Genomic DNA, 16,240 nt, shown 5'->3' with positions numbered 1-16,240 from the left:
GCTCCAGTCGTTAAAGCCTTGACCATCAGGTGTCTGAAGGCCTCATATATGTCATCAACATCTACACACAGAAGCCAACAGATGACCAAAACATACAGTACACTGTGTAGTTACACAGAGCTCACAGTTTGGAAGACCTGATATTTTGAAAAGCACCACTGGGTGCATAATTTACTCTGTAAGTGCAATGAATAAAGAGGGAGCTAAAAAATGTTTTTAATTTGAAATCAATGCACAGGTCATCTGTTGCATAGTCTGTAGCTGAATATTGATACACTCATCAAACCATTAAAGTCTTTGTTTAAACACTCACTCTTAGTGGATGTGGTAACTCATCTTCAATAGAGTGTAACTCTAGTCCACAGTCCACTTTTATTCCTGTTTTACAGTGAATAGTCTCACACTATAAACTGTAAAACAGATATAACAGTGGTAGGTAGTGTGTAGTGTAGTTTTGGTCAGCAACATTAACTACATACTTTTTTTAAATTACAAAAGACTGACACTAGATGGCAGTAGTGGAACATGAATACTAACTATGTGTTGACTGAGCTATGTAAAGTTGTTTTTGGTGGCTAAGTCCAGTGACATGAGCCAGTTTTGTAAATGAATCTGCTCTTTTCCCTCAAATTATTTTATGCATAGTCCTGATTCTTTAAAAAAAAGTTTTCAAACTCTGCTAAAGTATTGTTGCAAATACTTAGTGACTATGTTTTAAATAAGGTTATATACATGGAGCCTTTTAAAGCATGGGACAATCTGAAACTCTATAAGGTGTTTACTCATGTGGATAACTATTCACATCATTCATGTGTAATATTAAATTATATCAATAAAATATAAAACATACCCATAATTTCAGTTGCTGCATTATTATGGTTAAGTGTCACATGTAGTGTGGATAATACACAGTGGCTACAGTGCATCAAAAATAAGTATTTGACCTATGGTTCAAATGTTTTATTTGTTTCATATTTTACTGTCTAACCCCACATCCTGACTATTAACATGCATTAGATAACTTTCTGTGTTACATGTACACATTACCTCAGTATCACTTCACAGCAATATGTATGCATGTAGGCTATGCATAGTACTTCACACCTGGAAGTGCAGTATGAAATTGTTTGGATGACTGGTTCTTGAGAAAACTCTTCACTTCCAGTATTCACAATAAATGATGTTGAACAACATAGACTGTGAATGCATCCAGCAATCAGAACAGTAAAGATTTGAAGAATATTGTGAATGCTTGTCAACATATGGAGGATATTTATTGCTTGTAATTAAAATTAAAAGTCCAAATAGAAAATTAAAAGAAATAAAACTGAAAATATTATTTTACTAGATTGCTGGGAATAACGAGGCCATAATTAAACATAAAAAGAAAAATAATTTTTTATAAAGCAAATTTAAAAGGTGAAATTTTAAATGTAAAGTGAAAAAAGTGACATTTAAAATGCAAAAGCTTAAATGAAAATGCTACAACTGAAAGCTTATTAAATTCCAGAGACGAAATTGAAAATAGCAAAGGATATGGAAATAAAGGGACGCATCAAATATAAAACTAGGACATGGAAAAGCTTAACACTTAAATTAAAATACTTCATTGTAAGCTCTTTATTTAGCATTTCTATTTGCATATGCAATTTTGCATTTGGCATTTTCCATCTGGCTTTTCAAGCTCTATGGAAATGAGGAGGCGTGACCCAAAGGCTGGAGAGAGGGTTTGAATGGACAGCAGAGGGAGCTGAGAGCACAATGAGCTTGACAGATTGGTGGTGCACTCACCATGAGGATGGCTGCAGAAATATTATTTTTTTTATCTGTTGGAATCTAAGATTAGACTTTGAATTTGGATTTCAATATTGGATTGATATAAGGACAAGAGTAGGCTAGAGTCACGGTGTAATTACTTATAATCTGTACTGACAATTATCATTTGAGGGAATATTAAGTCCATTGTGGTTAGATTCAATGACACCTTTTGAGGTTCCTTCTCAAAAAGGGAGAACAGCAGAATTGCTGATAGATCTAAAGGTTTAACATGCAGTCATGGTCATGACTTTTTATATTTTTACATACACTCACTGGCTTCTTTGTACACCTGTGCAATCCAATGGAGTTTATACTTTTTGATTATTATTGAGGTCATAGTGGGTGATGGTGGTGTACTGTATTAAGGTGTTTTCTATTAAATGGTGGCTCCATTAACATACATAGGGGGGCAAATGATCCTTTCTCATATTAAACTGGGATTATAGCGCGGCTACATTTACGTAAAGGTTTTCAGACGCTCAATAGACGCTTTAAAATGGCCCACAGTCAATGTATGACCTGGGAATATGTTTCAACAAGACATTATTATTGAATTAAAACTGTAGTGAACTGTTGATATGATGATTTAGGAGGGAACAAACACACAAAACGAGACATAGAAATAAATCAAGTGTGATTGGTCAATGGTGAAAACTGTTGTGTTCATTCTTTCTTTATTCACCAGTCTAAAACTTGTGATGGAGAGAGCTGCGTTATTGCATTCATTCATTTCTTGCTTCCAATTTTTGCCTGATGCCAGTGATTTATGTATTAACATAACTTTTCTTAAGTAAGTTTTATCAGTGTCAGTGTCCAGCTGTTAAACACATGTTTATAAAGTGTCAGATCAGAGTATGTATATGTGTATAAGCAGGTGGATTGGTTGATGTGATTGGTTGTACCTGTGTACTGGAGAGTCTCGGCTTCCTGTGTGAATAGTAAATGCAAACCACGTGGTGTGAAAGCAGACTGCAGCTTCTTTTGTTCAAATCAATCAAACCGGAGACGGACGGAGAGCTGCTGAATCAGGAAATCCCGGTACATGATTTATTGTAAGCTTTATGAAATGACAAGGAACATCATTCGAAATCAGAGAGACTGTCCGATCTTTGAACCTAACACGCGCCGATCGAGAAAATGTTGAAAAAGTTAGAGTAGTAACAGCGTTTGATGTAGTAACGTTCCACGGCTCTATATTTAGACTGGCTGTTAGCTTAACGCACAGTAGCAAGGTAACGTTAGCTCAATTAAGTCAGCTATTTGCTAAGTCTTAAACAGGCTTATTAATTGTGCGGTCAGTGTTGTTTATCGTCGCCTTGTTCCCTCGTTGCTTTGCTCGTTTGTGTAGCGGCTAACTATATAAGTGAATATATTGAGCGTTAGCACCTGGGCTAGCTTGCTACCCAACCATTATGTGAACAAAGAGCGACAGTGGTCGGCTGCTTAGCCTAATGAAGCTAGCAGCTAGCTACCAGACGGACACCGGTTGTCCGATACGTGTTTTAGTTTGCTGTTTGTTTTTAGTAACTTGCGCTAATTATACTACTTATTCATAACTCGGATATTGACCAAAGTTATCTGAAGGAAATTGGCCAAAGTTTAAATAGTAAAACTGGTACTTGGCAACAGAGGAAACCTGTATAGTAAACTTAGTTCCGTTAACGTTACCACCGATTCACCATAAGGCAGTAGTTTCAGTTCGTAAAGTCTGTATTTTTTACTTTTTTAAGTTTTTAAAGTTCAAATTCAACGTAAAACAGGAGTATATAAAAGTTTTTCTATTAATTATGCTTGTTCTTCCACAACCTGCCCATGAGTGTGTGTGTGTTTATTTGAACTAGCTGTTTGTTCTAATGAAGAACAGTTTGTCTTGTCCCATAAGTGCGAATGATTCTGTTAATGAAGCAGTTTTAGGTCATATATAATATCTCCCACTTGCTTTGTTCTTAATGTTTGTTTTTACAGTGGTCCAGTATCTCTCCAGACTGTCTCATTGTTCCTTTTTAAAGATTTGAGTTCTGACATACAGATTGTTACTGTGTGTGTATACTGATCATAGTCACTCTCACTAACAGCTTCTGACTGAAAAATGCCACGCAAGAAGGTGACAGATGTCTCAGGGAACGGTGGGGTGAAAAAGAAGAGGACCAGCGGCAAAAGGAAAGAGAGGGACTTCAGCAGCGATGATGAGTTTGACTTTGAGCAGGAGAACAACAAGAAACCTGGAAAGCCCACCACCAAGTCTGGTCTGCAGCCCATCACTGTGGCAGATGATGTCAAAGAGAAAATAGTGAGTTTGACCTCTTTAATTAACCAGTCTGCTAATTTAATAAGAAAACTGCCAGAATGATGTGTTAGTAATTTAAAATATTTGATGTTATTTTTTTGACATTAGACCAGAACGTATAAGCTTTTTTTACATCACTGACCTTGTGTCGTTTCCACAGAAACTTGACTGCCCAAAGACTAAAGGTCAGCTGCTCATCTTTGGAGCGACTAACTGGGATTTGATTGGAAGAAAGGAGGTGCCCAAACAACAAGGTAGAGTATTTTAATGCCAAATGGTTGGATCAGGTGGACAGAAATGTTGCTGATAACTGAGCTCCCTTAAAACTTGATCACTTAAGCAATTATTAATATCCATTATACTAAAGTGACTTATTTTACCATTGACATTGTGTAGCTATCTAAAGTGTACTCGGTGAGAGACATGGTGTATTTTTCAAAATGTTGAACTATTCCTTTAATTCAACTTAAGTTAACATCATGGAGCAGAATATCTCTTGCTGATGAACCTTTTTTAAGCTTATTTAGACTGCCATCTCCTTATTGAAAATGAGTCTTCACAGGTATATCATAGTTTTAAATTCTGGATATTTGTTCATTGATGCCGAATAATGTGTTGCAACCAGTAATCAGTTACTTTTACCTTCTCATCTGAATGAACTCAATCTAAAATGTAGTCCTCACTTCACTGTTATAAAGCAGTGCAGTGAATACAGATCCGCTATAATCAGGTTTTTAGTAATACGTATTGACTGGGCAGAATTTGAGGGTTTTTTTCCTGATGTGTGGCTTCTCTGCATTGAACAGCCCACCCCCCCAAAAAATCAATAAAGGGCTGATCAGGTATTTCCAGTGTGTCTGACTGAGGATATCAACATATGTCTTTGTTTGGGATGCACGGGGCCCACACGTGTTAAAGCCAGTGAGATCCTATTAATTGATTGTGACAGTAATGTCTATTCATATGTATGCATGTTCTGTGCTGCCCCCTTACCCCTCACCCCCTCTCCGCCCCCTCCCTGCAGTGGGCCTACTGATGCCTGGGGCAGGCTGCGGACTGCCTTGTTCCATCCTTTGCCTCCCTACTCTGGTACACACTGATAAACTGCTTTGTTGAGACTGGATGTGGGGGGTTGGGGGTGCCGGCAGGAGCAGCTGCATAGACAAAGACCATCTCTAGATGGGCGATACGCTGCGCCTGCCTGAGCACCAACAACACATTGAAATAAGTCTTTTGTTAGGCACTTGGATGTATATATATATATATAAATAAAGGTTTAGAGGGATATTTTTAGCAGTCCATGTAGAAATATAACTGTAGTTAGTCTTGAAGTGAACTGTCCACATTGAAAGTGAACTTCCTGTTAATCTCAGTGATCTGCATTTATTCAAGTAACTGACAGATTTAACAATGATACACTCTAACAGTATAATTGAGATAGTGATACCCCACTCATAAAGATAAACATCTACAAAAATACCTTTTTTTTATTTAAAGGTATGCATTACTTTGTGTATATATTTTTTTCTTTTTTCCCCTTATTGTCAGTAAATCCCATGAAAAAATCAAAACCAACAGTGTTCGTGTTCGTCGCAGTACTTTCTGTCTGTCTGTGGCACTAAGCCCATTGGTTCCTCCTGAACATCTTTAAAGACTCTCGTTTCAATTTTTTTAAGAGCTCAATCATTTGATTTAAAAACAGTGACTATTTTTAGTGTCAGATTAATCAGCATTCAGTGCTGCAGTGAGTATTTCTGGCAGCAGGACAGTATGTGTGGATGTGGGATTGTTTCTGGACTACAATGAAGCTCTGTGGCACAGAAGAAGGAGATGTATCAGGCTTTGGATTTCATGTGTACATGTAAGACTTAATACGTTTGTTTGTGTGTGAAGTAGGTTCATCCAAATAAACAAAATAGAGGCGGATGGATATACTGGTCGGCAGATATCACAGATATATCGGTATCAGCATATATGTTGTCCGATATGTGCAGATTTTTTTTTTTAAAGGTGTATGTTTTTATAAATATATAAAATCCAGTATCGGTTTGGCCCCAATTCACAATAACAGACAGGGGAATGATCCCAATCCTAAATCTGTCACATTGTTGAAGGGGGGGTGGGTAGCAGAAATGGGTTGAATCTGGTTGAAGAGGAGGGGAATGCACATCAGCCTGAAGAGTTGCGGGAGGAGAGAATGAACTCATTCTCAGACATTGCTAGGTGACACTCTAGTGTTAAACTCTACATTTACCAACACAAAGGAAAATCTATTGATACATTAATATGTGGAATTCGATCAAACATTTCAGTCAGTGTCAATTCACAGCAAAGAATCATTTATTCAGAAATACCTCAGCGGTAATGACAAGGCTGTGGTTTGTGTTTTGTAAATAGTCTCACCACCCACTCTGTGGTCGGGGTAACAAATAAGGAGGAACAAAGTAACATGAAACAGGTGTTTATGTGATGCTTGTATTAAATGTTTGACTCTGTGGTCTGTGTGTGTGAATTTCCAGCGGCTTTCCGTAACCTGGGCCAGAATCTGTGGGGTCCTCACCGCTACGGCTGTCTGAACGATGTCCAGGTGAGCTGCGTGATGGCTGGTCCCTGTGCTGCACACAGTCTCCTCCTGACCACCGAGGGAAAGCTGTGGAGCTGGGGTAAGTTACCTGCTGTAGTTGTGTTAAAAGAAATCCTGCTAAAAATTCCCTAAATGGAGTCTTCATCACTGAGCTCTTTGTTTGTGGCCTTCCTCAGGGCGTAATGACAAAGGTCAGCTGGGACACGGAGACACCAAGCGCCTGGAGGCTCCCAAGTTAATCGAGGGCCTGGCAGATCATGTGATCGTTGCAGCAGCCTGTGGACGCAATCACACCCTGGCACTCACAGGTAGGCTGCAGCACCATATCAATGTAAAGTGTCACTGTGTTTGTTATCAAGAGCAGTTTTCATTGCTCTATAGTTTTCTAGTAAACAGTAGTATACACAATGTGAGAGTTGGTATATGACGTGTTTATGATGTCATACTTTTCCACAGAGGATGGCACTGCATACTCTTTTGGTGAGAACAAGCTGGGCCAGCTCGGCCAAGGCAACCAGACTGATGCGGTCCTCAGCCCAGCACCAGTAAGAACATTACCTACTACCAGTACACTACTCACTGTGAAGCCAGGGACATACACTCATATACATACATTCTGTGACTCATGAGCTATATGTCTGCTGTTTGTTTTAGCTCACAGTGTGTAACACAGTCACAGCCACAGACAAACCAGTTATATCAGGGTTTAGAACTAACCCGTTCTAGTCAGCTCTGGTTATCTCAAATATGCATATTCTGCACATTTCATTTACCAGTGACAAATAACTAACATCTGCTTACACTAGGGCTTTTCAACATGTCGATATTATAAAGATATCTGGATATAAGGCATATATATATAATATACACACACATATACTCACATCTAATCATTATATAAGACTAAATATTGTAATATGATACGGTAAGTGTTTTCTTTTCCTGGTATGTCATTTTCTAAACATACCAGATTGTTCTAGCTGTTCTATTATTTACCATTACCCCCTTAGACATTATATCCACATTACTGATGGTTGTTTAAACATTTTATGAAAACACCAATAGTCCTCCTTACAATATTATCATAATATCAACATCAAGGTATTTGTGATAATTAATTTTGTCCATCTTGCCCAGGCCTACCTTACACCTTTTGTTCGTCATTTCCCACAAATTCATAGATGGATTTTAGCTGTGTAATATTTTTCAGGATTCCCTAAAACAGTTGCTATTTAACTTGTACAACACTCGTGTAAGTGGAGACTAATTCCCATTGCGGGGATTTACTTTCCCTTCCTGTAGTTGTATAGGTTAGTAGGACTTAAGAGTAAATGTTTACAGACTCAACACCTTCCACCAGGAACAGCACAGATTCATCAAGTTGACTGCAAACTCGCCCAAGAATGTTGAGTACATGAAGTGTATGGAAATACGATATGGTTGCTACACATTACAATAAGTTAATTTTCACTGTTCCATCTGATGTTGACCAGCGAAGGTTGCGGCTCACTGCAATCTGACATCCGCAATACCACATCCAAACACTAGGGAGCTTACATACGTGCTACGTTTGCACTGCAATCATTTTATTGTAAACGATTACAACTACAGTTCCTTCAAAGGAATCCCAATACAAGCCAAAACTCTAACCTCAAGAGCCAAGCGTCTTTCCACCTGACACCACAGCCACTGCCAGGACTTCCTCAGCAGTGCACACACAGGTAAGAAAACACAAATCTTCTACAGACGAGCAAGATGCTAAATGCATCTGAATATACTGAGAGACTAAATGAGGTTGTAGATAGTAGCGGTGGAGAAGCAATTCAAATATTTACTCTAACAATATCAGACAAACATATTATTATGTGTAGTTTGTCATTTCTCCTACGTAACTTCCCATTACTCACAGTTGTACCCACGTTATCAAAGGAATGCAACAGATGGCCTTCACTACAACAGTTAGTACTGTCTGTACCATTCTGATGCTAAACTTGTCTGTTAGATAGTTATTATAGATAGAATATTATGAAATTAAATGCTATCTGTGCATTACATATTGAAATGTTTTTTTTTTCTAGCATGGTAAATAACTTCATGACATCATTTAACCACTATGATGATGGTGTTCAAGACTTTTACAGATTTAGTTACTTCATGATGTTTTGTGACTCTTGTGCTTGCTGTAGCTTTGCTGCATTGTCATAAAAGAGACAAAAAAAGAATCAAATCCTTTGTCCTTGTATTCACACAGAGTGCAGCTGGATCTTTGGCACAACTGGACCTTGGCACAGAAGTATCAACAACAAAAGAATCTACCAACAGCAGAAAACATGCACACAATGAGCTGTCACCTTTTTGTTCACAAGTTGAAGGACATGATGGATTCAAAAAACTTTACCTATGAAATCTCAACACTACCTCTGTGTGGGGATCCATGCTGAGAAGAACAGCTGAATGTTTCTTGTAGATGTCTGATCTTCAGCTACATTATGGCATTTCAAGTCAGTTTTATTTATGTTGCACCAAATCCCAACAGAAGTTACTTTGGGGCATTTGTTTCAAAATTCAGAGCAGCACTAGACCTTCCTCTTAAATTTACTGAGAACCAACATTCTTCCTGTGAGCAGCACTTGGTGACAACAGCAAGATAAAAAATCCCTTTTTAGTGGAAAGAAACGTCAAGCAGGAACTGGGTTCTAGTTGGGTGACCATCTGCCATGAGAGAGGAAGGAGGGGGCGGAGAGAGAGATACAGATAAGCAACAATAATAATAGAAATATGACTAATAATAGCAGTAGCAGTGGGTGTTACACTAAGCTACCAAAAATGCACGGGAAAGCCAAGTTAGTAACATGCATTAATGGTACATGAATGCGTACAGATGGAGAGGGGGGGAGATGAGCTCAGCATCATCATGGGAAGTCCCCCTGCAGTGTTAGACCTAAAGCTGCATAACCAACCATGTGATTGTGTGCACAATAACTTGAGTTTTATCTGAGTTTAGTAGCAGTTAAACTCAGTTAATTGCAGATCATCCAGATCTTTATGTCCATATGCTTGGAGTTAACTGATTGATTGCATCAGGCTTCATTGATAAATACAGTTAGTTATCATCTGCATAGCGATGAACATTTATGAAGTGTTTCCTAATAATATTCCATAAAGGAAGCAGATATAAGGTGAATGGTATTGTATTCAGTATGAAGTCAAGAGGTAAACAGAGCTACATTCTGGAGTATGCACGGTAGTGTCTGCTGCTCCAGGTACCTCTCTCCTGAGGGTTACTCTCTTATGGTTGTTCTTTTTACTCTGTGGAGCCTCTTCTAAACAATCTACTGTGACCACCATGTTTAGGGACAAAGGAACATGTCAGCGAGTGCAGCGGTGTGGCTCTTTGATGTGTTTTCTATAGTTTTTGGATAAGGATAAAGGTCTAAGGCCCAGAGGAATAAGATGTATCTTGTTAGTGTTGATGAGTTCATTGTTGGTTTGGATCCAAACATGAGATTTGATACAAAAATCTTTGATTTTCCTTTTTTAATGTTATGTTTCTTGTATGTTTTATGTATCCATTTATTTATTTGATTTAAATTTTTCTATTTGACTTCTGCTTTTATTATTTCATGTATGTGTTTTCTATAGATAAAGTGTCTGTATGTTGGTGTTTAAATGTTGCTGGATTAATAAATACGTTTTTTTTTTTTTAAATTTCTGTTCTTTTTGCTGATTCGCTCATCCTGGTCAGCTGACCCTTCACCACTGTAATTCTGCATTACTTCACAGGCACCAGTAAAAGTCTGTCTAAAAGATTGTTTAAAAACAACAGAACTACATAAAGTATAATAAACCCCCTTTTTTTTACATTAGAGGTAATGGTACAGACTGATTTACATTGTATGGCTGTAGCAATAACCAGTTGTGATGACAGTAACTACTATCCACTACTGTAACTGTAACCACTTCCTTTCAGAGGCTTCATAGTAATCATGTTGGTGCACCTTCTCTCTCTCCTCCTCCAGATCTCCTACAATGGTCAGCCCCTGGTGAAGGTGGCTTGTGGTGCAGAGTTCAGCATGGTGGTGGACTGTAAAGGAAACCTCTACTCCTTTGGCTGCCCTGAGTATGGACAGCTGGGTGCGTTCATATGTTGTCTTTAACGTGTCGGCTTTGTTTAAAGTGGGTTTGATGAACCTGCTAATCAGTGGGACCAATGGGAGAATGTTTGAATTGGAACGAGTTTTAAGTCGGCTGATTGACAAGAAATGAAAGATAATTGAAGTTGATTATATAGTAGTTGAACTGCTTTTCTATATGTTAAAATGCAATATATAGTGTATCAGCTGATATTGATAGGCATGTTTAGAACTCAAAATCATGCCATTGGTTGGGTTATTCTGTATCATATTTACCTTGGATTTAATATTTATGCTCCCACTTTTCTCCTTGCAGGCCACAACAGCGATGGGAAGTTCATAGCTCGTGCTCAGCGCATCGAGTTCGACTGCGAGCTCATCGCCCGGCGGGTTGCCATCTTTATTGAGAAGTCCAAGGACGGCCAGGTCATGCCCGTGCCCAACGTGGTGGTCCGAGACGTGGCCTGCGGGGCTAACCACACGGTGAGGAGGAGGATAGTTTTTACAAGAGTTCACAAACGAATGCTGTTACACTGAACACTGGGTATTAAACTAGTGTGTGTGTGTGTGTGTGTGTGTGTGTGCGCGTATGTTTTCAGTTGGTGCTGGACTCTCAGAAGCGGGTGTTCAGCTGGGGTTTCGGAGGGTATGGGCGTCTGGGACACACGGAGCAGAAAGACGAGATGGTTCCCCGACTGGTCAAACTGTTTGACTTCCCCGGACGTGGAGCCAGTCAGATCTACACAGGATACCAGTGTTCCTTCGCTGTCAGTGAGATGGGTAAGAATACAAGTCAGAGTAGTGTGTATGATAGATGTGTGCATGCTGCTGTACTAGTAGGTGTCTGATGACTGTTGTATCTCCAGGGGGTCTGTTCTTCTGGGGCGTGACCAACACATCCAGAGAGTCCACTATGTACCCCAAAGCTGTGCAGGATCTGTGTGGCTGGAAGATCCGCAGTCTGGCGTGCGGGTGAGTGATGACATCACGGTTCCCTTCTCACTCTGACATGCTGAGGGGTTCGTGTGGTGGACATTTGTTACTCCTCCTGTCCTCCTGCATCTGCCTGCATCTCCATCCAGCTGTACCACAGCCTCACCACACCTCCAAACACATGTATCATATAGTTCACAGTTGTTTTAAGGAGGAGAGAGCAGAACAGTGATCAGTGTTCATTTCAGTACAGTTCACATAAAGGCATCTGTATACAGCAACACATACAACACAAAGTAGATGGGAAGGAATGAAAGACCCTGTTGATCATAAAGCTGAAAACATGTGTGCATGTGTTAGTTGGTAAAAAAATTAATAACTATAATGAATACACATTTTATCCTAAATCTCAGTTTTTCTGACGTACGCTCCTATTAGTGATCCAACAAACTGTCTTCACTGTCTCAACTTAAGTGTGTCACCTGTTGATGAGGTGTGTGCGTGTGCGTGTGCGTGTGTGTGTGTGTTAGTGAGACTGGATTATTAGCATGATTGGTGCCTCTAAAATGTCCATATAAGACTCAATGTTCTGCTCAGTTTGTGGGCAAGTTTCATTCACCAAAAGTTCCTAAAGAATCTAAACAAAAGTAATGAACACATCTGGATGGAGTCATCAGAGCAGCAGTACTAGAGGAGAGAATATTACAGCCTACAGTAGATGATGTTACACTGTCAGCTGCAACAGTACATGATACTAGACAGACAGCTGCACACACACTGAACACATTCATACCTCACACAAAATTCTAAGTATGGGAAAAATTGATGAATGCCACAAATATTGTTACATCACTTTAAGAATGAAAGTACTTTTTACATGAGGTCCAATGTTTGATGGACACAGTCTGCTCTCTATCTACTGAGACACAGCTGTGTATTGGTTGAAAGCATCAGTAAGTGTTGATGTGACTGGCTGCTGTCCACTGTTCTGTATGAAAAGATCAGAGCACACACAGCTGCTCATCATATTTTAGTATTATCATATACGACACAGATGTGCAGCAGTGGTTTGGAGTGTGACTCGGTGTGTTTATGTTGAACAGGAAGAGCAGCATCATCGTCGCTGCAGATGAGAGCACCATCAGCTGGGGCCCCTCACCCACATTTGGAGAGCTGGTAAGACCTCAGAGATGACACACACACGTTAAATGAATAAAGTCAAGTGTTACTGTTTACTGGTATAAAGTATTGTTAGGGTATTGGCTGTATCGATAGACTCTCCTCATGTGTTCTTCAGGGATATGGAGATAACAAACCCAAATCCTCCACCACCGCCCAGGAGGTCAAAACCTTGGATGGCATCTACATCGAGCAGGTAACTGAACACAAATATAATCATTAATAGCTCTTGAATTGTCTTGAAGTCGTAAAGCTTCAATAGATTTAAAAGCATTTACAGTACAGTGGAGAACATATTAACATGCACAGTAGTAACTAACTGTAATTCTGTGTATTATTATTATTATTATTATTATTAACCTTTTTATTTCATCTTTACTGGTTGTGAAAGATGCTCTTTCTCTGTGTGTGTGTGTGTGTGTGTGTGTGTGTGTGTGTGTGTGTGTGTTCTGCACCTGTCTTTTAGAGTTTGATGTAAGTGTGCCTTCATTAAACAGTGTGATGTTTGTCTTGCAGGTGGTGATGGGCTACGCTCACTCTATGATCATTGCCAGGCAGGACTCTGAGCAGGAGCAGGAGAAACTGAAAAAGCTGCCAGAGTACAACCCCCGAACAATCTGACGGGGGCGCCCCACACCAACACCTCAACCCTTTTCACTGGAGCAGAGACCAGCGACGCTCAGCAGGAACACCTGTCCAGGTGTGGTGCACTAAGTGGGACGGTTGAGTTCAGAGGGGGGAGGAGGCGCTCACAAGTCTGCAGGATATCCATACATCTCAACTACCAGCAAACTAGCTCTCCACCAATTAGGACAATGAAAATCAGATAAAACGGGACTGGAGGCGGGACAGATCCTCAGGGATGGTCCAGGTCTCACAATGAACGCTCATCTTCACCTCTCACCTCAAGTAAACCTGCAACAGTTTGCTTCAAGCACTTCACACCTAGCAGAGTCGTGCTTCCCCCAAAAAATGTTTTTTTTTTTTTCCATTTTGTAATACAGCCAAACGTTCATGTTTAATTTCTCTTGTTCTGATTTGTTATTTTTGTGGCAGTATTTGAAATAATAGAGTTGTTTGTCACATTTACGGGTGCTACAGCAGGACTCTCAGTCTTTTCCTACTGAGGGCTTTTCAAAGACCAACACTCCATACCTGTGCCTTTTTCTACGTGTATGTTCAGGATATGGAAGTCTTGTTTATGTCGTTCCAGACGGTCAGCTGATCAGTCTGATTTCATGTCAGTGGCAGTAAAGCAGGTCTGTGTGCAGCTGCCACACTTTACAATCAGGATTTTTGGAACATGATGTTCTAAGTTTGTGCACTCCACTCGATGTTACATTCCTTTTGTTGTCTTCTTCCTCAGTGTTTGCATCTAAGATGCACACCTCAGTCCTTCCAGACCTCAGCGTCTGCTAGCTCTCATCTTTGCTAATGAGTAGAATTTAACTATTCCGGCGCTCAAAGCGGTTTCACACGCAGGTCAGAACTTTCAGAACCAATAATGCACTGTCTGGAAATGGTTCAATGCTGGAGACTTGTCCCAGTTTTTAAAACAGCAGAGGTTGTTTTCCTCCTACCTGTACTGCATTCTTTTTTATGGAAATTTCTCTGGGTTACATTGTTTTTCGTTGAAATGGTTAATAAAGATTCATGTAAATTGATTTCTTGTTTGTCATTTCTGACCATTAACATGAATTTGTACATATATTTCCACCACAGTGTTACATATGCTGTGTGTAGGGAGGCCTGTGCTGGAATTAATTTGTATCAGAATATCCAAGTTATTCCATTAATACACACGTCCAAACTATTCCATAAAGGGCTGTGTGCCTGCAGGTTTTTGTTCCAACCAATCAAGAGCACACAATTTGACCAATCTACTATCTGAAGACTGAGATCAGCTGATTAAATGAGTCATACCTGGTGTGCTGCTGCTGGGTTACAATGAAAACCTGCAGCCACATGAACCTTTATGGAATAGTTTGGACATTCCTGCATTAAAACGTCTTTCTACATCAGTACAGGTAAGTATTAGAACTTGTTTCAATGATGAAATGGCTCCATCCTGTTCTATGTAATCAGGCTGCAGTGTGTTGATGAATGTTCTGTTACATAAGGATTCTGTTCTTAAAAGTTACTCAGGTTTTTAAAGAACAGGTTCGTATTATTTCAAGTATCTTAAAACAATAGTTTTAAGGCACTTAAAACTGCTGCATACACAAGAAAATGGCATGATGCTCCTCTCAGTACACAGCAGGGAGAACAGCAACTACAACATAGAATAAAAGTACATATCTAAAAATCTCTTTAAAATCGTAAATAAATCCCAAAGAGAGAAAAAAAAATAAGCGGCACAGTGCATTAAAGTGCAATTAGAGAGAAAGTACATCTGTTTGATGTTGACAGCTGGTTGCATATCAATGAGATCAGCACTGATGGAGGTTAGAGAGGTTTTCATCACTGATCTCCTTCAAAAGTGCTTTCAGTGTTCAGTGATGGAGGACTGTATCCACAGTGTGTCCACACAGTCATTTAAAGTAGATGATCAGCTTCTATTGAGCTTCATAAAGCCAAGTCATAAAGCCAAGTCATCTACCTGCCAGTTAGACCCACTACCTACCCACCTGGTCAAAAGCTGCCTACCTGCCCTGTCTGCGTTAATAACTGACATCATTCATTCCTCACTGACTTCTGGTGTTGTTCCATCATCACTAAAGACTGCTGCAATAACTCCTACACTCAAGAAACCTGGCGCCGATCCAAATGACTTAAACAACTTCCGTCCCATCTCTAACTTGCCATTTCTCTCCAAAATACTTGAAAGAACGGTTGCAGCTCAGATCCACACCCATCTGTCTGACAACAACCTTTATGAACAATTTCAGTCAGGCTTCCGTCCCCTCCACAGCACTGAGACAGCCCTAGTGAAAATCACCAACGACCTCCTGATGGCATCTGACTCTGGACTTCTATCCATTCTGGTTCTCCTCGACCTGAGTGCAGCCTTTGACACCGTTTCTCATGACATCCTCCTGGACAGATTAGCCTCCATTGGAATCACTGACATCCCACTGGCTTGGTTCACATCATATCTCTCTGACCGCACTCAGTTTGTTCAAATCAAAAACCTGAGATCTGGCTCCTCTCCAGTCTCTAGTGGTGTTCCCCAGGGCTCTGTCCTTGGCCCCCTCCTGTTCATTATTTATCTTCTGCCTCTTGGTCACATTCTCAGGAAATTTGCCATACAATTCCACTGTTACGCTGATGATACCCAACTCTATCTTTCCACTAAGCCTACTTCCA

The 16,240-nt window shown here is 39.8% G+C and overlaps 1 protein-coding gene across 2 annotated transcripts; it reads left to right on the top strand.

Moving 5' to 3' along the window:
- Positions 1-2,824: 2,824 nt before the first annotated feature.
- rcc2 (regulator of chromosome condensation 2) lies at positions 2,825-14,592 on the top strand. 2 transcript variants are annotated; one of them, XM_053317376.1, is made up of 13 exons: positions 2,825-2,856; positions 3,894-4,108; positions 4,266-4,359; positions 6,625-6,768; positions 6,866-6,997; positions 7,146-7,234; positions 10,709-10,823; positions 11,139-11,305; positions 11,422-11,602; positions 11,689-11,794; positions 12,859-12,931; positions 13,053-13,130; positions 13,451-14,592. In XM_053317376.1, exons 2-13 carry the CDS (start codon positions 3,908-3,910, stop codon positions 13,553-13,555), a joined length of 1,485 nt encoding a protein of 494 aa, XP_053173351.1. In that variant the 5' UTR covers positions 2,825-2,856; positions 3,894-3,907; the 3' UTR covers positions 13,556-14,592. The 2 variants fall into 2 exon arrangements, with proteins under 2 accessions (XP_053173351.1, XP_053173352.1); XM_053317377.1 differs by having other exon boundaries at positions 2,833-2,870.
- The last annotated feature ends 1,648 nt before the right edge of the window (positions 14,593-16,240 follow it).

This window comes from Scomber japonicus, chromosome 4 (genome assembly GCF_027409825.1).
Source record: "Scomber japonicus isolate fScoJap1 chromosome 4, fScoJap1.pri, whole genome shotgun sequence".
Taxonomy (NCBI): Eukaryota; Metazoa; Chordata; class Actinopteri; order Scombriformes; family Scombridae; genus Scomber; species Scomber japonicus.
The sequence above is the reverse complement of the archived record's forward strand: the minus strand, read 5'-3'. Positions and strand labels throughout refer to the sequence as shown.

Coding starts and splice junctions, on each gene's coding strand:
- rcc2 (XM_053317376.1), top strand. CDS start 3,908: ATGCCACGCAAGAAGGTGACAGATGTCTCAGGGAACGGTGGGGTGAAA. Junction 4,360..6,624: donor GGAGGTGCCCAAACAACAAG/GTAGAGTATTTT, acceptor GTGAATTTCCAG/CGGCTTTCCGTAACCTGGGC. Junction 6,998..7,145: donor TCACACCCTGGCACTCACAG/GTAGGCTGCAGC, acceptor ACTTTTCCACAG/AGGATGGCACTGCATACTCT.